The sequence below is a fragment of the Camponotus vicinus genome, unplaced genomic scaffold (genome assembly GCF_025532165.1).
Source record: "Camponotus vicinus isolate PSW18456_S1 unplaced genomic scaffold, iyCamVici1.0 SCAF_9, whole genome shotgun sequence".
NCBI lineage: Eukaryota > Metazoa > Arthropoda > Insecta > Hymenoptera > Formicidae > Camponotus > Camponotus vicinus.
The window spans coordinates 15,589,401-15,616,135 of NW_028141981.1; the positions used below are offsets into that span (position 1 = coordinate 15,589,401).

Consider the following 26,735-nt stretch of genomic DNA (forward strand, 5'->3'; position numbering starts at 1 on the left):
TCCTCTCAAAGCATCCCGCGACGAAGGGTGAAACGACCGAAAGGGCGACGGCCCTTTGTCCGCTCGTGAGATGGCGCGTGCCTGCATCGAAAACGTGGAGGATGCGACCCCTTCCCCTCCTCTTTGTCGTCTCTTACCATGGCTGCAATTATCTCGGATTAATGCCGGCACTCACCTCTCCCTTTATGCCCTCTCTGCAACTCGATCGTTGGAGTCCACCCTCCTCTCTTCCCCTTTTCGTTCCATTCCGTTCCGGTATTATAGTTTTGCGGTATTCGACGACCATTGTGCGCGTCCCGTTTTAGACGTACGGCTCCTTGTGTTCGAGATTCGAGAAAACTCACCCTCCGGACTCCCCCAACAAAGTTCAGGGAATGCCTAGAAATTCCCGATGAGAGTGAGCTGATTATGCTTATAATCTGTGTAATAATGTATAATAAAATGTATGAACCAAAATTTTTAAATTTTAAATCTTTATTATTATTATTATTATTATTTTAATTTTGTTATTTTAATTTATTATTATTTTAATTTTTAAATTTTAATATTTTAATTTTAATTTTTAAATTTTAATTATATTTATAATAAATAAAATAATTTTAATTATATTTAATTATATTTAATATTTTAATTATATTTTTGTAGTAAATGTACTTCTTAAAAAGAAAGAGAAATGACTTTAGTATGGATAGAAACACTTAGGAGAGTAACATTAATAAAACCAGCACAGAATTTAAGAATCTATTAAGATAAATAGATGTGCGTCTAATAGAATAAAAATCTTATATACATAACGAATATAAAGTGGATAGAACAGAATACGGGAAGGAATGTAATAAGGTACGTTAATAAAGATGTACTATTATTCTCGTAATCGGATTGCAAAAGTTCTATCGTTTTCAAGAATTTAATAGGATTCCTAAGTGAGGAGAAAGAGAGTGAAAGAGAGATCACTCTCTACTTTATTCGTTATTTCATTTCATCAATTAACATCCCGGCTCAGTGAAGGTCGTTACAGGCAGCCTTGCCTTCGAGCGGAATTAATATCCGAGAGTAATGCGATTATCAAGGCTTAATCGACGCCAAGTCCTGTCCTTGTCTTCCGCTTCTTAGTTTGAAAAAAATGCATTTACGCATTTTAAACACATCACGTTGTACATCTCGATAAACGGTAAATATAAGGATGAAAATTGAAGTTTTATTTCATAATCCTTGCTGCCGAGAGATAATTCGAAAAATGAAATTATTTTATTAAAGTAATCGTAGTGAAAACAGCTGTTTCGTAAAAATAAAATTCAAAACGATAGGTTTTTATAAATTGAATTTTAAAATATTTTGCAGTCCGAATGTATCGTACACGAAGTAGTTATGAAACATTAATTAACTATTCGTTACACAGCATCTTTACTGAAAAGCTTGCATAAATAGCGAGGAGAAAGGAAGATTTGAATGGAATCGCTGAGGCAATACAAATGTACTGTTTTCCGGATTAACCGCCTAGGATTTTAGTCGCACCGAAAGTTCTCCGAATCACTTTTTTCGTTTAAACGAAGCAAACGAGCGCCCGTGGATTGGTGTATATATAGCTGAATAATTAAGGGAATATCTGCCGACTAGCGGCTCGAGCTACTAATTAGTTGCAGACGATCGATACTTTAAATCGCATTTGATCGACCGTACAAACGAATCGGTTCTAGAAAAAAAAAGTTGCCGATCCTTTTTCAAGCAACAATCTCCTGCTGCAAAATCCTAAAAAAAAAAAAAAGCCGATCCTTTTTCAAGCAACGATCTCCTGCTGCAAATTCCTAGAAACTCGACGAGGAAAGAAGCTTTGATTTCGTTCGGATTTGCCGTCAGAAAGTTAAACGTTGCACGTTAATAACGAAAGTTGCTCCCGTTCGGAAGCTGTAATAAGCTTGCGCTATCAAAGTTATATGCCGTTTATCGAATTTTATGAAAATTTCGATTTAATAATGCGTATCCTTGCTATATATATACAATAAATCGCAATGTTCTGTACGAAACTCAATAAGGCGAGATTAATTAAATGTATCCAAACATGTTATCATGAAATGCAATGTAATGTTTACACAATCATTCAAATCTAAAAAGATTTTATCAAATCTTTAATTTTTCAATAATTTAAAGTTGTTTTATTTGTAGATTTAGAAAAATGTATAAATTTGATAGTAATCATCCATGACTAATTTTTTATCCATAAATAATAAAAAAAATCTAATTATTGAAGTCATTAGATTTTTTTACTATTTATGAATAGAAATGCTCTATTTCGAACTTATAAATCTCTCTAAATTTAAAAACAATTTTTTTAGTCACACAACATTGAAAAATGGAACTATCTTTGGTATGTATTAATTAAATTTAAAAGAGAAGCACACACACATCGTCGGAATATGTATGTGTGTAGTGCATTGGTCTTCTCGCAAATCTCGAGAGTCTAGTTCAGTTTCCGAAGTTTAATCTCCGAGTTCCTTTAACAGCGTGAAGGCGTGCACACGCGCGCGATAAAGTTCGACCTCTCGCAAAATCGCTTGAAAATTTCTCGAAACTTAATCCTTGGGTTTAACTAGACCACCGAAAACGGCGAGGATCAAACGTAGAGCCGGGAGCTTCGCTCCTCGCAAACGACTCTCCTCGAAATCGTAAATTTGATTCCTTGCTCGATCGTACTCGCATCTTAAACTGGTCCTTCTATTGTGAACATTTCGATTCGAGAAAGTCGTAACACGCGATCATTCGTTCGCCGAATTTGTATTCGATTCCAATTATTCATGTTTTTTTAATTCTAATACCATTCTGATAAATGGAAAGATATCTTTTATAAATATTTTTAAAAACTAGGATAAACGTGAAAAATTGTGAAATGAAAAATAATATGGAGAAAAAATTAAATCACTAATAAAATGAAACATTTTAACTTTTATTTAACATTATCTTTTTATTAAAATTGTATAAATTAATTGTCGATAATAACACATGCGTGCGCAATTTTGCAATAAATATTATAATAAATATTAACTATAAAACTTTAATTTTATTATAAACATATCTGTAAAATAAATCTGTCTATATCGTAAATATGATCTCAAGTGTTTCACAAATATTATTTTACGTTATTTTTAATTATTTTATTCTGAAATAAAATGGAGAGAAGTAAAACATAAATCAAGATATAAAGTAGAGAAATGTAACTTTAGCAGATATAAGTCTTTCCTTCTTTTTTTCCTTTGTCTTCCTGAATTTAACAAAATATAGACAAGAATAGATAAAGTTATGGAATGCGCAATATTGTAATTTCCATAATTTCAAATTCCAAATTTTCTACTTTTGGAATTCAAAACAGTTTAAATCGTCAAATCTTGAATTTTCCTTGAGTCTTAAAATATATATTATTTTATCCTATTTCTTTCTTGAATGTTTAATCATAAATCATTATATCATAGACGATTACTATCCAATGATAAAATGAATATTAATAATTATGAAAATAGATACGTATGGCGGTTCGAGATACTCGAGTCCCCTCGAACGTAACTCGACCATGTCTCAACTCGCATCATGTCGCGAGCCTGAAGTTCCGCTGTTGCATAACCGCCGTTTGCATCGTCTGTTGCAGGAGCTGGAGAGGAGTTATACGCTTTCGACCCCGGGGGGTAGCAGCCCCGTTTGTTGTCCGCCTTGCAGCCCGCCGCCCGCGCCGGCCGCATACATATCGAGCGCGCGCGCATCCTCGCGTAGACTCGCCGGAAGTGGCCTCGGCGGGCCCACATCCCCGGAAAGGGATCCCCTGGGAAGACTGTTAAGGTGAGTCACTCGATGTAGTTCACTATCCGCAGGCTCTCTCACTACGAGATGGAATCCTTATTTCTGCAGAGCGGAATCGTCGTCCTCAGAAAGTCTAATTCCATCAGGCGTGTTTTGTTCGTTGATACTTGCGTTTGCATTGTTCTCAGGATGAAACGATCCTCTCGCGGAGATAATTTTACTCGATATAAATAGATACGACGTCGTACAATGGAAAATTTTATGTCGAAATGTTGCTCGTTTTAATTAATCGCGATTATAACTTAGAATTTCAATTTTAGATCGTTTTGTAATTTTTTTGAATTCTTAATTATTTATTTATTAATCTTTTTTTTTTTTTTGAACAGTTAGAAACCCTTTAAGATAAAAGATAAAAAAAACAATTAATAAGATAGACATCAGATTGCATATAAATCAAAGAGATATCTACAAAAAGTAACAATTTAAGTGCAATAACAGTTTAAATATGATAATAGCACTCACATATATAATAATTAAACTAAATAACGAGATAAAATTCTTTTAATTGAATTTGGTCCTGTGTAAAAGAAATCAATTTGCACTAACAAGTCATTTTGGTCAGCGAACACATATATAAATTGACTGGCTTATACTTTCCGTAGGAAGTAGGATGACATTCAACAAAGAATAATCGATTCTCTAAGCGATTTATCAGGAACACATAGATTGATGTGCTCCAATAAATCAGGACAATCAATGTGTAATCATTTATATTTTATAATTATGATTAATAATTAATTTAAATATTGCAAATATTCTTGAATCAAATTCTGTCATATTGTTGAGGATTACATTTAAATTTATTGCAATTAAAATTATAAATATTAATAAACTTTTGCAATTATATTTATTATACAAAGAGAGCTCTCATAGAGACAAAATTAAAAGAATATATAATTCACATTATGTACAATTTTTTATTTAAATACCGTATAAGCTTATTCTACTTTTCTTCCAAGCTTTTTAAAATTTAATTTTCTCACGCAAATAATTTTGCGTTAAAATTGTATTTTTAATTAATCTGACATTACGTGAATTGAATACTAATTATAATTAAATAAATTTTTCTCTTCGTGCAATTACAATAGTACGATTAACATGTAATATTAGTTAAATTCAGGTTTATAAACTTAATCGACCTTAGCAATCTTAAAACGATTGGTGGAAGTATTTGAAATTATAAGTGCACAAGTATTCGAGCGAACCAAATTTGCCATATTTAGAAATATTTATTGAGGCGAATCAAGAAAGCCGTCGTGTATGCAAGATAGGTATCCTATTTAGTGACTTTCATGAAATCAGAACAAGCTTTAAGACCGATCATCCGGAAGTCGTAAAAGCCTCACGGGCTTTCCTCGCTCGCTTCCCTTCGGGATGTTCTCCTGATTACCTTCATAGCCCTGCGAGCTTTCATGCTGTATCTATCAATCTCTGGCAAGAGGTATACACGAATGCATCATCCAACATCTTGCTCGTATTACCATTTTGTCGTCTTGGGAAATTTACCGATCACCCGATAAATGGAAGATCACGTGAAATTGACATGAACTCTGCACTTTTCGAATGATGTCGAATCTTCACCTGATACTTAATCTGCTTCATTTATCGAGTCTATCAAATTTAATTTTTTATCTTTCGTGTAAAAAATATTGCTCACTTAAAATCATTCGATATAATAATGAAAATGAATATAATTATAGCTGTATTAAAATAATATACCGATATAAAATAGTGAAATAGATTAGATTATAAAATTCGGTATTATTATTACTATATCGAAAAGAATAGAAAAAATATATTTAATAATAATAAATAATATTTTAAGCAGAAATAGATAAATTACTCTCGAATTAAAGTCCATCTTAAAAGTTATTAAGCCGCTCATTTTATTCCTTCTATACTTTCAACAATTCCCCTTATACTTTCAACAATTTTGAATCCCGCGATAACCAAATTTCCTCCATCTATCTTGTTTGGAGCATCGAAACTATTTCATCATACCCATCTCCGGCATCTCCCGAAATCCGGTGCACCCCCGCTCTTCGACTTCGCTCGAAGAATTTCCGTTGTACGACCCACAGATTGAATATTTCCCCGAACCATATCGTTGCAGATTCCTGAAGACTTTCTACAGGGAACTGGGTACTCGCGATCCACCTCATCTGCCGTCATGGGCTTCCCCGCTTCCTCTGGGTACCTTGTGTCCGGCGCACTTTCAGCCCCATTTGCAGTTGGTGCATAAAAGCGAGCAGGAGCATCGTTTAGAGAACATCAAACCCGACCAGATCTTCGCCCCCGTCAGGGTGAGTATTTTTAAAATTATATCGATGGCTTGAAGCATAAAATATTGTAAAAAATTTATATAAAATTTATATAAATATTTAAAAAATTTATATAAATTTCAAAATATTTTTGAGAAATATCAATTAGAATAAATAGGGGAGATAAAGATGCGATATTTGTGTTTTATAGATCATCAAAATATATTATAATTCTGCGTATCATTGTTATGCGTTACATTAAAAATTTCTATAACATATATATATATATATATATATATATATATATATATGTTATATATAAAGATCCATATATAAAATATATATGGAAGTGAGACCATACATAGTTTGTTTTTTCTCTCCTAAATAATATCAGACAGATAGAAATCACGGGAATAAATAAAATTCGCTCGAGAAAGAGATTGAGAAACACTGTCTTACATATCATAATACCTGAGGCACGCAACAAAAATCTCAGAGATTCGTGCTGGAAACGTCAAACGTATTTCCGGTTGACGTGCCACGTGGCGTGCACGAGTTTCCGCGAGAGCGCCACGCGTTATCAGAACACGGTCGAGATCTCTCGACGGTAGTCGCGGATTTGCATGATATCGACTACGTAATTGCGCGAGCGAGCAGCAAGTCGAGTCCCGGATGTCCGCGGGGGTGGTGGGTCTCTTCCGACGACTGTCGAAGACTCGAAAACTCGCTTCTCTCGCCGCCACCGTCGCCGCCGGCAACTTCCCTCCGGAATGTGAAAGCCAAGTTGGTGTCGTCTGAAGTTCAGAATGGCAAGGAGGGTGAAAAAGTTCCGCCAACTTCCTTCCCTTCTCCCCCGCGATTCGCTGTCTCGAGTTCTTGCATTCACCGCTTTCTCGATGCAGTCTCCCGCGAGTGAAATGCAGTGACGCTCGAATCGGCGCGCTCGCGATTTATTTATGGTCGCAGTTGGTCGCTGTCGGATAGTTGTTTTGATTAAATTGCTCTGTCGAATCGATTTCCACGGGTGGAAGGATAAAGCTTTAAGCAAGACGTACGTTTCATCACTTTAATAAGTTTTATATGCCTTTTATTTAAAAAAATTAAGAAAAAAATTAAGAAAAATTTAACGATCACACGTGAAAGAGTAAAGATTGATGTTGTAAATTATAATAATTTAAACTTTTTTCGAATGTTGATAAACTAAATTAACAGTTTACTCATTTTGTAAGGATGTATTAAAAGCAAAGAAGCGCGCACATAAACTTTTCACAAATTTAATATTAAAGTTAAAAATGATGAAGACTTTAAGTTCTCTCTTTTTTTCTCTTTCTTTCGATCTCTTTTTTAATATAATATTAAAATTTTAATTTCAGTTAAATTATTATTTGAATAAGAAATTATTTATATCGCTCAATCTCGCAACTGATCTTCTAAAATTCCGATAAAGTCATAAAACATGATTTAGATAAATTGTTGGACGTATCCAAGTCTTGTAAGATACACGTGTACGTACGTGACATATTGATCACTATGAATAGGAGATGACTTCAATCCTTTTCGCCGTTTTCCCACGTCTCATGAATGGTCGTTCGCGATAATATCTTCGTTCCCTGTAACTTTCTCGGATAAAGATTTCAATCACAGCGTCGAGACGCCGATCGGTTGGGCGTCCTTTTGCATCACGAAACAAGGCAATTTTGTTGAGACGTGGTAAGTCGAGCTCAGCTTCATTAACGTTTTCCCAAGAGCAATTAGAAACTGCCTCCTTTCGTATCACCATCAGATCGAAAAGCCAGCTACCACTAACTTCTATTGAAGAGCAAAGTCTTTCCTCTCTTCTCATCAAATGGCGAGATCGCATTCTATATCGGTATATAATAACAAATAAGTCTCCTACATTATAATAATTAAGATTATGATTAAGATTCTTTAAGTTCTCTCTGTTTCTCTCTTTCTCTCTCTTCGATATATTTTTTTTATATAATATAAATATTGATTTAATATAATATAAATTTAATATATATAAATTAAAAATAAATAATTTATAATCTTACAATGATTATTTATAACGATGTAGACATATAAGAAAAGCAAAGTCTTTAGAAAAATAAGGAATTATATTAAGAATCTATTAAAATATTTATTAATAAAATATTAATTAGTTTTAATTATTAATATATTAATATATAATTAAACTTAAAATTTTGTCTAAATTAATAAGAAAGATTACAGTACAGATGACAGAAAATCTTTTGATATATACATATGAAGTGAAAAATTAAAATAAATCCTCGATAACCGCCTGAAAAAGCGCTCCGTTGAGGTGGTGCATTTTTTGGAAAAAATCTGTCTCTCGTCCGGGTCGATAATTTGTCGCTATATAATATAAAAACTCATAAAATGCAGACAATGCGCTGAAAAAACGCTCGCATCGAAAAATGAGTCTCGTAACTGTCGAGACATACGTAGGAGAGGAAGGAAGGAAGGAAGGAAGTAAGGTGCAGACATACAAGCTCACACATACCGGGTTTGGAATTACATGTGCAGGTGGATGAATTCGCGTCATAAAACCGACATGCTTCCACCGTGAAAATAAAGGAAAACCCGCCGAGCAGACAACATTCAGTTCAGAATCGTTCTTAGGACCGCCAAATGCACTCGCATCCGTCACGTATATTCCACAATTCGCTCGTGCACCAAAAATTAAAGAGCTGACATAAAGAGAAAGCGCCGTAAAAAAGAAAGTAAATGCTTCAAAAAAGTTACTTTTTTCAAGATAATATTTTATTCATTCCATAGTCTGAAGAAAGCGCCTTTTACGCTTTTGTTTCATAAGTATATAGCTTCTACTTTTCTGATATGAGTATGTTGAGCTTCGTAATCTTGTCATATAAAATATGTTTTTAAAAATATATAACTAATAAATAAATGAGATAATTATTTCATTTTTAATGGAAAATATTCTTTAGACAATATTTTATTTAAGTAAAAAAATTCTTTGGATAAATGTAATCTCTTTTTAAATGTTAATTATTTACTTTGTCAACTTTTTTATTATCACATAGAAGGTGACGCATATAAATATTCTTTTATCATATTTTAATCTCTTCCATATTTTAAATATTAAAACGAGCGGTTCTTTTTATTAAAGGACACGACAAAGTATAAGAATATTATTAAATATTATTAAATTATTTCATTCAGCGAATCAATATACATGGCGAGCAAAAACAACGATTCTTCCAGCATTGGATATAATTGATGGAAAAACTTTTGTTGCCGAAATCAATATATCGAAATTGATAGTCGAAAAAAATAAACAATTAAGACCCTCGAATCGAGTATCGAAAGTTCCAATAAAAGTATGAAAAATCAGCGATTTCATTTTATCACAAAAATATGATCGCCGCTTTTGACCGACATGCGAACTATAAAAAAATTATGACATTCACCCACACACGGCGGTCTGTGGTTTTCTTTATTACTCAGGATATATATTCACATACAAGAAAGAATCGAATTTTATGCGGTCGCTACTCGCTAATGGACGCTTGAAAGCTCGCTCCTTCGTGCAATCACAAAATTGTAGCATCGCAAATCTATTGCAAAATGTACAGGTACAATGATAATTTAAAATTTAAAAAAGCCGGTCTCTCTCTCAATTTCGATAAATAAAATACATGGAAAATATATAATTAATTAAAGTTATTGATGAATGAAAATTTGCGATGTGAAAATAATACAGAAAAATAATATATACTTGCAAATTTTATCTTCATAAATTTCACATAATTGAAGAGAAAATACAGAGAATATCGCGTATCCCGATAACATCTAATTAACAATTAAAGCCAACGAGATTTTTGTTTTATTATTCGAGTGATCGCTTTTTCCGTCGAAAAATGCGGAATGCAAAATATTTGTGCATTTTGCCGTATCGATTTATGCGGTCTAATCAACGATATAAAAATCGGTCGGTCGAGAAAGAGAGAGAGAGGGAGAGAACAACTGCTGAACAGATCGACCTGCGATCCAATCGTTGCTTGCCATTTTCGATATGTGAAACGTATATCTGGAAACGATCGCAATTCTGGCTAGCACGATTCCGCACGGCGGATTTTTCTCATTGCGTTTCTTTCCACGATGCGCCCGCGAAAAGACACATCGCCGTTGTGAAACACCGCTCCCTGTATCACTGTCTTCTTAAATTTTCCACAACGGAATGAAGCGCGATATCTCTCGTGCTACCGCATGAATATCAACGCCGGTCGCTGATCCTTTTGTGAAAATTTGTCGACATACTGTTACCTTTTTTGATTCTTCCTTCTCGAAATATCTAGTTAAGAGAAAATAGCGAACATTTTGACACATGCGTTACATTAATATAAGCATTACTATAGTGTATAATAATTAAAATAATTACACATTAATTATAATATAATAATATAACGTATATTATAATAATATTATAATATAAAATATATTATAATATATATTTAAATATATTATAATACAAAATATAATAAATTATTATATATAGAAATTTATATACATATATATATGCAATTTTAATTTTATTTAATTTAGTTTAGAATTAATGTCAAGAGAACAAAAATAGTTTGCACTAATAAAATTCGAATAAAGATACACAGTTTCTGTATCTATAAAAATTGTCTTCATATTATTTTTTCAGAAAATTAATTGCTTTGTCAAATCATAATTAAATACTCCACGTTATCCCACATAATTCAATATCGAATGTCTGCTTCAACATTCTCTGAATTTACAGAAGAATATTTACAAATGCGTTTTAGTCTTTCGAGAAAGTCGATTTACAATTTTGCGCCTCCCCTTGCAACGCGACTATTTCGACATTATCACAAAGGATTTTCTCCTCGCTTCCTGGCACAATTTAGTTGCAACGAAAATCGGAACAAATGCATCTTTGCAAAGGATTGATAGGTAGATTTCGCGTGATACAGGAATGCGTTGAGCGGAATATCTGGTAACGAGCTTACTATCCTTCATACGTCGTTGTTGTATTATCTTGTCAAAAACTCGCATCATGTTATCGGCATTTTATTAGTCCTTTTCGATTAACATGGATCAACTAATTTCAGCCACAAACTTTATTTTAAGAGAATTCTTTAGTTAGAGACTTAAGAATAAATAATTAAAGTTGGGACTTAAGAATAAATAATTAAAGTTAAATATTTTAATACTAATTCAACTTTTTTAAATGTATTAACGTATCGATATTAAATATTAAAATCGTGAGATAAAGACAAAAAACTGCGAGATATGCGTGAGATAAAAATTGTCAGATATATATTTTATAGACTCAAAATACTAGGAAAACACACATTCCCGACGAATTGAGTATATTCTGCTTTTTTTTCTGTATCTGCAGCATCCCAACGAATTGGATGTCGCAATCACATGCTGTATAATGGTCGTATACTGTTATCGTCCGACAGATTGTGTACTCTGCGCGCGACTGGATAGATTATTGCTGACAGAGTGAATGGCCGGCAAACGCCACGTGTTCCGCGTTCTATGGATTACTGTTATCGATTATGGAATTGAGACTGTTTGCCGATATCGGCTGCCGATCGTATACTCCCACAATCGACACGGTACACCTTAACAGTCGGTTGACGGTGTTGCTCTCGGCATGTCCGCTATAAGTTTAATCGCGCATGTATATTAATCGTTTGCATAATGTTAACGCCAGCACCGAAAGCTGCCTCTCTGTTCGATCATTAAATGAGTACAGAAATTATTATCCTATTAGAGAGATTACCTAGATTCACGCAAAATGATAGCATTATTCTGGACGATATTTGACATTAATCTTTGTTAACGAAGAAGTATTAATTAATTTTCGTATGTACTGTATGTACATTTTTCAAAATAGTACAGAATTTTTTATCGTAAAATTTTAAAGACGCGAATATATACATTTTACATCGCTGTCAAATTGAATTTTGCAAAAAGTTCATTTCAAATATTCATAAAAGTAAGAGGGAACGATTGGATAGAGATCGATTCCCGCGGCGAGACATTTCGCTAACACTGTCTACTGTGATGTAATATCGCGAGACATCCGTATCGAATGCTGACCTCGCATGTAACAAGCAATAAAGTGTCCAAAGTGTTCTGATCCATCTCAAGGGGATTAGTGGTTCGTGGGAAACGTTTTAAGTTCTAATTGGCTGGACGGAGACCGGGGATCAGAAAACTGAGAAGTATCCGAGAAGCTGGTCACGAAGTGACCCAAGCATTTTTCTCTTATTTTCACGCCACGAGTCGTCCATTTTATCGAAGGTCGGTTTCCGACCTTCCAGAAAACAATCCGTAATTCATCGTATTTGCTCTTTTTATTTTGGTCTCGTGTTGGTCTACAGCTGTTTTTGACTCGCGTGTTGATTCGCGAGATAGCTTTTCGTATTTTTAACCACACGAGTGATGCATAATGCATTTACGTTCTCGTATTTTATTAATTGAAATTTAAATTAAGATCTATATAATGCTATCTCTCTGTGTGCCTACTTTTTTCTTATCTCTAGATAAAATACTTCAATTTCGATTTATCTTTACTTTTAGGAATTTTAAATATTTTTTTTAAATGGGAAAATATCTCAAAATTTGAATTATTCGAGATGATCCGAGCATCTCATGAGAATTTGCGTTCGTTCGATCATATTTTGATTATATGATATATAATCAAATTTAAATAAAATTTGATTATATAAATATCACATCACATTCGATCATATTTAATTATATAAATATTTTATTATGAATTAATACTTTCAATTTTTTCCTACCGACGATAAAATAAGTTTAACTTTTAATATTACGTCGCGAATTCACGCGAATAATAAATTAAATTATTACTTCCAGCTAAGTGACGGTACCGTATCCGAGGCACCGCGACGCGTCGCCGTCGAGGGTGGCCCCGGGAGCGGACGGACCACTCTCTGTCTACGACTACTGCATCAATGGGCGACCCAGAGCGACGGCCCCGCTCTGGCCTTTATCGTGCCGCTGCGCGAACTTCGCGGCAGTCCCGTCCTAAATTATCTCGCGCGAGAATTATTCCCGAGAACGGCCGCGTTGGGCGACGCGGTCGCCCAGGTCTGGCGCACCCTGCACTTGATGGAGGACCGCGTGCTCTTCGTTCTGGACGGTTACGATGAGTGCGTGGGCGGCCGAGCATCTCTCGGCGACGCGGCCGATCTGCTGGAGGGTCGACTTTTCCCGGACGCGAGGATCCTGGTCACGTGCTCGCCCAGCAACTCGACCACCCTCGCACCCCTGGTCCAGCGCAGAATCCATCTGGCCGGCCTCGAATGGCCGCACGTTGAACGGCTTTGCGTGGCCTACTTTATTCACAATGATATTGCCGAGAAGGCCTGTGAATTCCTCGAGGCGCTCAACGTACAACCGCAATCCGTCAGGCAACTCGGCCAGCATCCCCTCGGCTGGATTATGCTCTGCTGCTTGTACCAGGTAGGAATTATTTTCATAAATATCGAAATATTTGTTTTCATTATTACAGTATTATTATACTTGCTATTATATTCGCTTTATTATTATATTGCTATTATATTTACTTTATAGATAATATAAAACAAAGTGGTTAAATCAGAACTTCTTTTAAATATTTTCTAAACAAATCATTAAATAATAATTATATTTTATTTAAAGTTTGTTTATTATCAAATTATATTTTAGATTATAATTCTGTAATTACGCTAAATAAGTTTTAACGGTTTTATATCCGAGATAATCATTACCTTAATTAGTTTTTTTTCTAACAATATTAAACTTACTTTAATAAATTTATATTTCTATAAATTATTTATCAACATAAAGTTTTTCTATTTTATTAAAAAAAAACAAATTCTTTTACAGTATTGAATAATTGTTGATCAACTTTTATCGATTTCATCGATAATTTTGCTGCAATTGCAAAATTCTCCGAATATCCCTTAGAAATAGAAATTATATACATATTAAAAATTATTAGATCGATTAAAATCGATTAAAATAAATTATAAGATACGGTTATATAATGCCCGTATAATGATAGAGATAAGATGCTGGAATAACCTAGTCTATAAATGCAACCTTACTTAACAGGATTCCGGAAGTCTACCGACCGAGACGAGCGCTCTCGTACAAGCGGCGGTGAAGTGCATCGTGAAGAGAAGCTTAGACCCGCCGATTCCTTATAACGAAGAGATCCCGGGGCACTGCAGAAAACGTCTCGAAGACTTCGGCAAGGTGTCCTTGGCCGCTCTGCGGGAAAACAGATGCTGTTACACGGAAGCCGAGTTGAGGGCGCGAGGCGGCGGCATCGAGGTCACGCGTCTCGGTTTCCTGACGAGGGGATTAACTTTCGGCCAGAGACGCAAGCCCGATCTCTACACGCCAATTCACACGGCGGTGGCGGAGTTCCTGGCGGCGTACTATCTCACTTCAGTGGCGCAGTATGCCAATATTCTGCGCCGCGAATTGGAGGGTCTGCCCTCGGGCATCATCGGTCACCTGGCCGGCCTGCTTGGTCCCAAGACACATTTAATTCTGAACCAATTATGCCCGTTGGAAGTGCCACCTAGAGCTGTGTTCTCGTTGTTGAAGGCGGCCGGCGCGTCCGATGGCAACATCTCGGCGGTCTGTCGACTAGTCGGGGCAGGTCCCGGTTTCGGACCCGCGCCCAACGAACGACCACCGGCTCCGCTGGTTCACACGTCTCCTCTAGAGCTAGAGGGATGGGCTAGGATTCTCGAAAGTCCCGCTTGTACGCTCGAAGCGCTCGAGGTAGTGTTCCAAGTGGAACGAGGGTCCGATCCCCGATATCTCGACGACTTTTTCGACGCGCTCGCCGGCAACGAAAGCGTCAAACTTGTCAGGATCACATCTCTGCTGGGACAAGAATTTCCGGCGGACGAGGCGCAGCGATTGGCCGGACACCTGAAGAGCGTGCTCGGCAAGAAGAAGCTCAACGATTTCGAGCTTGTCATCACTTGTCTCGAGGAAGCGGCCCATGATAGGTGAGTCGTTTTACGAGTATGTTCACTTTACGAGACGAGTTCTAGATCGTTTTCCTCCTCGAGATATCGAACAATTCATAAGATTACCAACTAAGCATTTCGAGGGAATAAACTATTAAATTGTTGAGATACATGGAAAGTTTGTTCGACGGAAAACTTATACACAACATTTCCATTTGCTTTATTTATTTATGCACTTATTTACTCGTATTTCTACGCATTTTATTAATTTTTTATTGTTTACAATCAAATTTTCTTTCGCCGAAAAATTCTCGCGCTATTGTTCCGTGAAATTCCTCAATTAACAATAGATCAGACGATGAGGTTTCTTCCGTGTCGAAAAGTACCCGACCACTTTAGGACTCTCGAGTCGATTCGCTCGTGCGACTCAATAGCCACAAGGATAAAAAGCCTGGCAGACGTGTCGGTGTTATTGTGCTTCGACGACGCTCGGGTACGGCGCCGTCGATAGCCTCGACGACGAAGACTTATTACGGAAAGCGTGCTCGGTTGCTATGAAGTTTACTAGGACAAATCGTCGAGATATTTGCTCATCCGTACTGGGAAGAGAAGCGTAAAATGTGAGAGATTTATTTTTAGATTCTTACGTTAAAAATCAATAGGGAAGAAAAAATGTTTGAAAAAAATAAAATTAAATAAAATTAAATAAAATTAATTTAATTAAATTAAATAAAAACAATTCATTTTTTAATTAAATATAGAGATTCATATATTGAGATTTCTTTCGTCAATTGTGAAAGAAACAATCATAGATTGATGTTTTTCGGCAACGAAATTTTTCCTAAAAAAATCAATGAATTAATATATTATTATTATTCTATAATTATTCTATAATTATTCTCTATTATTCTATATTTATCATTATTCTCTACTATTCTATAATTATTCTATAATTATTATCTATTATTCTATAATTATATTATTATTCTATAATTTTCATTGATTTTTTCTTTGTCATAATTAATCAAAAATAATATAAATTGCTTGTTATTATGAATTTGTAATTGTGAATGTTATAAAGTTTTGGCCACTGCTAATACACAGCATTAAATCATCAGAATTTATCGTTAAACTCGTCGACTGTCCCCTAAAATTTCCATTAAGCTCGCGCGGAGACGTCAAAATTGAAAAATCTGTTTTGTTGCGCGGCGAAGGGCGACGAGAAGGTCCATTGCGCGGATATTTGTCTTCGCCTGAAAGGGGTGAATAGACGTCGAAAAAATGTGTTTACTTTGCGAGAATTGAGTTGCGATATACACAGTCGTTGCGTGACTCACTTGCATATATGGGAGCTTTTACTGAAGAAAATCATTTTTATCTGTGATTTTCGAGAAAGAGTACGGTTGTCTAAAATTTTTCCAACTTGAGATTAAACTTTATTTCTGGGCTAAAACAAAATTTATGACGCCTAGATTACGAATAAGCAAGTTTCCGAATTCCAGAGAAAATGACCGATAAACATTTTTTTATAAAGATAAGAATTATAATTTTTATAAGAGTAAAAATTAAACGAGATTCGGCCCATTTAGAAATTTGCATAGTTGTAATTTACACGTCACATAAACTTTATTTTAAGCTGAAAATGAAATTTAATTTCAAGTTAGGAAAATTTTGGACAACAGGCTTATAGGCACTTTTTCGCCCTTTTTTTTCTTTAGTAACGATTTTAAAATGAGAAAGTCATATATTTTGGAAACAACTGATAAAAGCCATTATCGTGAATTTTTCTCAAAGTGGAATAAAAAGCAGATGGTAATAGCGTCATTAATTTCTTCCTGTTATTAAAGAATAATAATTGAGAAGAAAATTTAAAGTTTTGCACGATAAAACACTCGCACTACTAAGTTTCTCGCATAAATGGCTACTGCTATCTATATTACGATAATTACGATACTTAGACTGCGAATTTATCATAGATAAAATTCCACATATCAACTTTTCCAATTTGCATTACTTCTTCGCGTATTTTTTTGCTATTTCATTGAACGTAGCAAAGTTTCATACATTTTTGTACATGCATGTGCATGCGTTATTGCATATACGCAGTATGCAAAGAACCTTTGAAGATATCTCTGAAGGGATCTTTATGAGACACTTTTCTCGTTTCCGTTATTTTTCTCGTGATGGATTTTTAATTTCTTGCTTCCTCGATTTAACTCCAGCTTTACTAGGTTTTTATGTGTGTCCATACATGACCGTCTTTCGAGTCTTCAGGCTTTTATATTTTTCGATCCCGTCGAGACGCTTACTTTCCCTTTCTGTGTCTGTGTCCCCCAGGAAATGGAGAAAGTATTCTTGCGGGTGAGTTTTCGCATGAATTTCTCGATTTACCGATGAACTTATTCTGTCGCATCATCTCGATTTTAAAGAAAATCTCAAAAAATCTGGAAATTAAAATATTATTATTATGTTTTTATCACGATTATCGCATGATTTTTCTAAAAATATCATCTTTTATATTTAAATAGGATCGATTTACATGGTAAATTTTATTATCGTTTTATCTTGAATCTCCCTAAGCTCATCCTATTTTTTTCATATTTTCATTTATTTTACAGCGCACGAGTCGACAAAAAATTTTTGCGAATTGTAATTACATTTACCATTTAGTATTCCCTGTACAAATCTTGCCATTTCGCGAAAGGAGATCTAGTAAAAGAGATAAGAGATCTTAAAGTAGACATTTTAATTTTACGTGCGCAAAACCTTCCTCTTTGCTTTGCGCTTAAAAATTCACTCTCGTCCATCTCCGAAGTCAAGAGGCGCCGAGTGCCTCTTTATCTTCTTCTTTATCGAGGAATTTTTTCTCGGACAACACATTGCCTTTCGCGAATTATATATTCCGAGCGTGGCGCACGAGCTTCCGCTTTTTCGGCCATTACAAACGCGAGCGGAACATAACAATGAGAGTGCACTCTAAAGAGCGCGGGCAGATGCTCGAGAAAAAGCCTGGAGAGGAAAGAGGAGAAAAAGCCGCGACGGAAAATTAAAGAAAACGACAAGATGCACCTTAATTCGCGACCGAATTTGCCACTCCCTTCTTTTTTTCCTCCTTTCCGTCTGCCTTTTTATTGAATCTTTCAGCTTCAAGCTCTTTGGTTTCATCGTTGCCTCGAGCTTTTCCCCGGAGACTTTCTCTCCGCCGTTGTGTATATATCGCAGTATTCTTTATTTGCTGCTTCGTCTTGTACATGCCAAACTCGATTCTTCTCCATAAAGCTACAGATTTCGACGAAATCAAAGAGAGATCAATCAAATCAAATCTCAAGCAATTTGATTGGGATATTCGGAAATAAATAATTTGAATCGAAATCAATTTAACGAAAAAGAATCATATATCTTCATATATTTGCAACATGGGAAATATAAATATTTTTCTCTTTATATTCTGCTAAACGCAGGATATCTTACAACTAGACTTTCATTCGCCCTGCTCTTCGCCAACCTTCTTCTCCAACGAATATGCACCCTTTCTCTCGAAGTCTCTTCAAGCTTCACGAGAGGAGTACCTTTTCCGCTATACAACTATGAAACAGGTATAAAAGAAGACGAACACCTAACTATCGTTCGCCTCGAAGTAGAAAGCTTTCTCTCTTTCTCTTTCTCTCGATGGCTGGCTCATTGTTTCGCATCTCCTTGTTTCAACCTCCACCCTACCGAGTCTGTTCTTGCTCTTTACGCTTTATTCTATCGTCTTTCCATAACGTCAGCCTTCACTTTTGTATTCGATGCGACGCGCTTCGAAAATCGACTTCGTCTATCTTTGTCTATTCAAACTATAGGAATCGATTGGGCATCGTTGACTTGAATATTTCTATGAAAAGTTCACCGTCTCTTATATTTGATACTGCTGAAGCTATCGATTGCTGCATGATAAAAGCCATAATCGCACATGAAAATGTATTATCGAAATCTATATCACTATATCGATCTCGTTAATTTATTTTATATAATCTAATATTTGTAAAATTTGTAAATTTTCAATAATTATTTCATAAATTTTGAGCGAAATTTCATGGAAAGTTTATTATATGGAAAGAAATTATTAAAGAAAAACAAAAAAAATCTGAGACAAATGCCAAAGTACAAATGAATAAGCAATATCTATTTCTTTAATCAATCGGAAAATATATACTATAGTAATGAATTTTTTTAACTTTGCAATATTTTAACATTTTTCAAATCTTTTATTTTTACTGAGGAATCTTAAATACAGAAGAAGTCTTAAATTTTCACAATAAGATTATTTTAACATTATCTATGCTTATTGAAAAATTATTAAATTAAAGGATGTTCTAACTCTTGTTTAGGCAATCAAATACCGAAAGATAACTCGAGTGATAATATATTTTATTGTTTCAAAATGATTACCATGCAAAGTAGCCAAGTTGCATCATGAGAGTTCTCGCTCTTTTCTTTTTCTTTTTATACGGTATAGCAAATTTAACGCTTGCTATGATACGCCTTCTAAGTATGAATTCTTTCTGCGTATTTTCCGACGATGATTCCGAAATCCAGAGGAAGCGACCAATTAATATTACCATCGAGATACGAGAATCGTGTCTACTTGCAACTGCCCTTAACTGCAGTTTCTGCGCTTTTCGCAAATACGCTGCTTGTGCATCTTAGCCGCAATTCCCTTGCGAGAGTGTCGAATTTGAAACAACCAATTCCAGAAGTTTCGACACAGTAATATAACCAGCTAAAAAAAAATAAGAGATGATATTTATGGCAAAAAAAAAAAGATCGAGAAGAAGAAATAAATATGAAGAAAAGGAAAAAAATATGAATAAAGCGCGAGGCAAGAGGAAAGGAAAAAGAAAAACAAGGGAAAAAATTGCTAAGTTTTTCAAATTAATTATTATTATTTAACATTTTATAGATTACACTCTTATAAAATCTTTATTTTAATTCTTAATTAAAATCCAACTGACATATTAATATATTTCATTATTTTTTTTAATTTGCACTATTATTCAGATTGTGACAGATGTCGAGGATATATACTTGAGAGAGAAGAATAATGAATATCGTTTAAGTAATAAGAGGTAACTCTCTCCTCTTCTAATTCATTTGTAAAAAAGAGAGAGATAAAGAAACGCTACAGATTTGAACTAATCTTCAAGTATCAGAATAATCGCGATGCAACGCTAACATTTTCCCGCACTTTCCGCTCTCTCGTTGTTAGTATATCCCACACGCGAGAAAATCCAGGCTCTCGCTTACGGTTCCCCGAGGGAGCGTCGGGACTTTACATAATGCGTAATGTATCTGCGCAACGCTCGTCGAGATCCACCGGAGGAGTAACGCCGCGAATAGACAGCGTGAAATGCGCATTATACATTCATAAATATACGCTGACGATAGTCCGCGTCGAACTTCCGCGCTGCTGACTCGGCGTAGACCGAATTTACATCGGTCTGTATCCGGGTGCGGTTACATCCGGAATTGCGTCGCGCGTGCGTATCGTAAAAACCAAGCTTCGGAAGTGCATTCCCCTTTTCCCGAATCCCGGCTATTACCGCATATACGTCGCAGTTTTTCCAACTTGTTGGGACGTAACACGCCGATGGAACTATCAAACTCGCGCGCGTTCCATTTGACATAATTCAAGCTCAAATGCACATGTAACAATCATAATGTTAAAGCTCGCACTTCTCTAGTAACCCAATATAATAACGTCTATAAGGCTTGCTCTAAAAATGATTAAATTTTACGAGGGACAATTAATATATCTGAGTATTTTGATTTAATAAAGCTATTGATTTTTTTTATAAAGTCATGTTAGAAAAATAATTTAATTATTACTCTTTCATATAACATATTATTCCTACATCTGATTTGGAAAATCTAAGTAGACGTCTAAAATGATGAAAATATCATTTTTCGTTCTCTTTAATAAAAAAAATATATAATTTAAATTTTCTTTACTTGTCCGTTATTTAAAATCACTTAACACGTGTCTAAGACAGTATCTCATTAATGACGTAATTAATGCGATTGGTTTCAGATTGGAGTGCGTGGTGAACGCTCTTTGTCGCGGCCTGAGTCACGCTTCCGGCAGCCTGTCACGTCTGGTGCTCGACATGAATCTGTCCGGCGAGCAAGTGTCCCGGGTCTGCGAGGCACTTCGCGGCTGCATTCAAGTGCAGGCGCTGCACTTGCCTCATTTAGGCTGTGGATGCGAGGGTCTGGCCTCGGTGGCCGAGCTGCTGAAGGAACGGCCGCTGCTGGCGCTCAATCTGGCTGGCAGCTGGGGCGCCAAGAACGAGGATCCGTCCAGCTCTGGCATCAGTATGGGTAAAATTTTGCTATTATTGCTCTCGATTCGTCGACGCGATTCCGCGGATACGTTCGAAAATCAGCGAAGTCTAATATCGATACGCATTACGCTTCATCGATGTTGAATTTGTCATCATTTTCGAATAAATGAATATTTTATGAAGCACTCTCGATACGTATATTTGAGAAGTCGATCATTATTATTAAGATATATTGCCTTTATTTGCAATTATTTTAGCTTGAAAAATACTGGGATGTTTTTTGTTTTTAATTTTAAGGATAAAAGCTGGAAAATTGCAAATAAAGTGTCATTAATTAAATATATGGGATGGAAGGAAGGTTGTTTCTTTAATAAAAAATTAATTTTTTTGTTTATATGTACGTACATATATCGAGAGCATGCATACACATCCCATGATGAATCGCGTCGACAAAGTTCCGAGCTTTGTACCGATACAAAATACGAGTGTGGGACTCGAGATTCGGCATTCATGAATTTTCCGCGAGATACCAAACACATTCCGTGCATTACTGTCGCGATTTGGCTTACTCGCGAATTTGCAATGCTCTCTTTTGCGATTAACTGTCCAAAACTGTTTGGTGAATTGAAGTATTCCTTTTATGCTACATTATAACGCCAAACTCATCAATGGCTCTTTTTTGAAAGAATCAAAAATCGAAAAAGCCATTCAAAATGTATAAAGCACTATTTTTCTTTTTAAAAAAATTTATAAATTTTAACATAGATAAATAAAACATGATTAATGTAAAGTTTAAAAATTAATGTTTTGTTTATAGAGTCAAACTTTTCTCTAGACTTATTCTCATCATCTTTAACGCAGCAATTATTTAAGCAATTTTTTATTAAGACCAACGTTACTTTTTTTTGTCTTGAACTTTTGTTTTTCACGCTTGAGATGCTCGAGATGTCTGTTCGCAAAATGGAAAATTAGAGATTCGCGAGATAATAATTTCACGGTTCTGTCTCATAATGGTTTAAATTGTTGTCGGTGGTCTAACCACTGCGACTCACATGGGAGAGAGCATGGTGACATGTCGTCGGGAAAACTGCACGTTCAATGTCGGCGGTCACGTCGCGACCACCATAAACCGATACGACCGCGACAAAAGTACATTGTTGCGGACGTACACTCGCCATTAAACCGACACTGGAATTAGGAACACGAGAAACGGAGGTCGGTCGCGTGCGAATCGTGCCCGAGCGAAAGTTGCGACGATGTTAAAACAAACTTTGGTCCTTCCGAAACTTTGTTTCCGAAGCAAATGCACATCTCGATTTATACGATCGACAGTTTCGTCATAAAGGTCCGTAATATTTCATGTGTCATGTTGTAGTCTAACAATAAACAATGATAGATAAGTTGTTAGACAGATTACTAGACGGGTGAAGATTAATAAATTAGGACAAAAATTCAAGGATATGTTGCAGTTCGATTAATTTTTAATATACCTGTTTTTTAATATAATCGATATTTTTTATTATATTAAAATAGTAACTAAAGTACATTTTGAAAAATTACAAACTGTAGTTTTGTATCTGTAATGAAGACAATTCATTAAAATTCAATTTTAAATTGGGAGAATTCAAATTAAAAATGATAATTACATAATGTATAGCCGAATTGAAATATGATCTATATTTCAAATGGTGGTAATCAGTTTAAATTTAAAAAAATGAAAAATAATGAAAAATCAACTTGTAATAATCAAGTTAAATATTTAGAAAAAATATAAAGTTAAATATTTAGAAAAAAATAAAAATCAATATTTAAAGAAAATCAAGAGACTTGTTTTTTTTCTCACAAAAAAGAAAACTGTTTTATGAAAAAAACTTTTGTTTTTTTCCATTTGCATCTCTATTAAGAGAAAAAATATTGTTCATACTGTTTATTATTATTTCTCACGTCAGTTATAACCTGTCAGAAATGTATAATTATTTCTAACAAAAAGAAGAGATATACATTCTTTAAAAAAATATACTTCATATTTAAAGAATCAATATTAACGTATATTAGGGAAATAATATTATATATGTACAAATAAATCTTATATTAAAATCTTCTAATTATCAATTAATAAATTAAAAATTAATACAACTTCCTACAAAACGTATCGTTTATTTTTTCTGTTTCACAATGAATTGTCTTTTTTCGGATAAGATAAATATGCAATATATAGTGTGCAAATATAACATACGATGTACATACATACACTCACATACGAGTGCGCAGAGACAAAGGATGAGATTTCCTTTTCTCCCCGTCGTTCATTCGCAGCTTCGAAGGAGGAGCAATTACAGGCACCGGCGTGCTGGTGCACACTTTACTATCTAGAAAGGAGTCAATCCGTTTACAAGAGCGAGCAAGAGTCGTTCGGCTCACCGAACGAAGTAAAAGCAGCCTTTCGCATCTTCTCTTGCCGCGGAATTGCCAATCGATCGAACGCGCCGACTTAAAGTGGCTGCGTCTCGCTGGAAAACTCGTAGTAGACGATTTTTGCACCGAGCCGTGAGATCACTCGCGGATTCTCGAAGGAATCAACGCCGTGTCTGTTCTATCGGCAAATATATATTTTTTTGTTAGATCCTGAAAAACCCTCGCATTATGGAAACTCTTCACGACGTAATCGAAGATTGGATCTCGCAGAGATGGAAATTTTTGTTGGTCATTTCGGTTTAATTCGATCCGCGATTTTCGATCCGCTTTAGGAGAAATAATATGTCGTTTAGAGTCGCGATCGCGTAGCAGTGTTAATCCGAAAGTTTTTCTAATGGCACTACGTTTCTGAGGCATAATGGTTCGAAGCGAAATTAAGCGCCATTACAACTTTCGAGCACAATTGCAAAATGCAAGATCTACGCAATTAACGGTTATTTTGTTAGCTCAGGAAAACGTGAGTTTGTTTATCAATTCCGCTAAATTACATGGGTCACGGCTCACTGTATATTTATTAAAGAGTAATATACCTGCTTGTATTTATTTGGTTTAGATATACTATTAGAGTTGGCAAAACTGTTTTTTTTTTTTGGATAAAATCCATGCCAATAGCCAAAAATTGGCAAAACTGGTCTTTTCTATGAAAAATGTTAAAATAAATAGAAAACTTTTTCTTCATCGACTTTTTTTTCATCGATATTTTTCAATCTAGTTGATAGTGTTTTCTAATTTAAGTTTTATCCAAAATAAATTCTGTTCAAAATAGATTAGAATATGTAGCAAGTCTATATGTAGCAAGTGAATTAGTTTTTTGTTAGAAAATGTTGAAAGGTAAACACGAACTAAATTTATATTGATAAAAATTGCTACTTCTGTTACTATCGTTTTTTTTTTATTAAATTAAAATTTAATATAAAATTTAATATTTATCTCTTTTTATTTTAAAAATTCCATACATTAATTTGAATTAAAAACTTTATTATTAGATTAATTTCATTTTTTTAATTATAGTGATTAGTATTTATTAATTAAAGCAAAAATGTCTTTGTATAAAGTCATATAAATATATTTTGTGTTGCATATTAGTTTTTGCCAATCTATTCTCTTGCATATTAGTTTTTGCCAATCTATTCTCTTGGATAGAGTCAAAGGCAATAATGATCGGAATTTAGCATGAATTTTTTCCATTAATTGGTCTTTCCTGGCCAACCCTGTTTGTAATTAATATAGAGTTATATTAAATGCCTCAGAAAAATTGACAGTTATATTAAAATATTTTCTTTTCTAGTACACGCGCGAACAAGACAAGAAAATATTAAAAGTGGCATTTTTATAAAACTATGCAATATAAAACATTTCATTATTCTCTCCTTACTCTTATCTAAAAGATTTAATTATAAATAAATATAAAATTTATACATTAAAATAGAAACATATATAATATTATAAAAATATTATAAAAATATATAAACGGAGTTATGTCAGTAGAATCATAGTTAGTAACCATAGATTTTTCTCAATCTCTTAAAAAATTCGAAGGGAAATTATCGTGAAAATAATCTCTCGAATTTTTCATCGCATTCCTGAAATGCTTACAACTCGCTCGATCAGTCTCGATCGTGGTTCTCAAAAGAGAGTAATGTTACGCCCAAAGGATCGTATCTAGTCAGGTATCCCTTTCTAATCGCTCTGCCTCTCTCTACTCATGTCTTGGTTTCGAAATCGCTTTGCGTCGCCGTTCGTTGCAATATCCTCAAATTCGGTTTCTCGCCGATCGGCGGCATCCAATCACGCTAAAACGCCTCGGATAACATTGAATCGTCCCGAAGTTGGTGGTGTAAGTAATACGTGTACCAGTAATACTGTAAATTTACTTGATTATTTTAAACCATCCATCGGTCACGGCGTAAAAATTGAGGACTTACCTACAAAATCTCCAAATAGAAATTCACATCTTATGTATATATGATTTTAAAAATATTTTTTGTTAGTTTCATTTTCAATGCAATAATTCAATGTAAATAAAAAAGATAGCCTCTCTCTCTAAAAAAAAACAGTGTAAAATAATAGTGTAACATAAAAAAATAAAATTAAAAAAATAAAAAAATAGTGTAAAATAAAAACTAAATAAAAATCAAGTATTTGTGCCAAATTGTGAGGAATATAAAATGTAAATTGGATGGCAAAGTATAAGCTGTTGACATTACGAAATTGCTTTTCTCGAGATATTGAAAGGATTGGACGCCTCTTTCTTGTTACCGATCGCCGCAACTGGGTCGCCAATCGGGCTCTATTATAATTAGTTTGGTACGGATAAACGCGATGCAAACCGCGCTGATCGATCGAAGCGCAAAAAACCTCCGCGCTACCGTGTCATATAATCAACCGTTAAGCTTAATACGACTTGGCAAGAAATATTTCTCTTAATAAGAAGTTACTTATTTCATAAGAAACTTCTATCAGTCTGTGCATAAAGGAAGCTATAATCAATATCAAATTATGCATTCGCGAATCTCTTGGATAGGAATAATAAATTTATAGTAAACTTTCTTTTGCATTCGAGAGCAGCGAAAGACAGATTTTAATGGATTTAATGTGATTTTAAAAAATTATTAAGTCTCTTTCTACTCCTCTTTCTTTCTCTTTTTCTTTACATAAAAGGAATAACAAATTTATATTAAGTATTCGAATAATGAACATATATGAACAGAAATAATAATTTTTTACAAATGTTATTTAATTATTCTTTTTTTGTATTATATTTTTTTGAAGCTTGCTTTCTCTTTATAAAATAATTTATTTGAAAA

General features: G+C 34.5%; 1 protein-coding gene across 8 annotated transcripts in view; it reads left to right on the forward strand.

Annotated features, from left to right (window-relative positions):
* The window catches only part of LOC145976882 (uncharacterized), a 247,049-nt gene that overhangs the window by 178,356 nt on the left and 41,958 nt on the right, over positions 1-26,735 (forward strand). For 7 of the 8 annotated variants that reach the window (XM_083108352.1, XM_083108353.1, XM_083108356.1 and 4 more), the window contains 5 exons: positions 3,638-3,825; positions 5,960-6,149; positions 13,014-13,622; positions 14,256-15,169; positions 21,201-21,490. In XM_083108352.1, coding sequence (XP_082964478.1) covers positions 3,638-3,825; positions 5,960-6,149; positions 13,014-13,622; positions 14,256-15,169; positions 21,201-21,490 — 2,191 coding nt within the window. The remainder of the gene's footprint in view (positions 1-3,637; positions 3,826-5,959; positions 6,150-13,013; positions 13,623-14,255; positions 15,170-21,200; positions 21,491-26,735) is intronic. The other variant, XM_083108359.1, reaches the window with a different exon arrangement.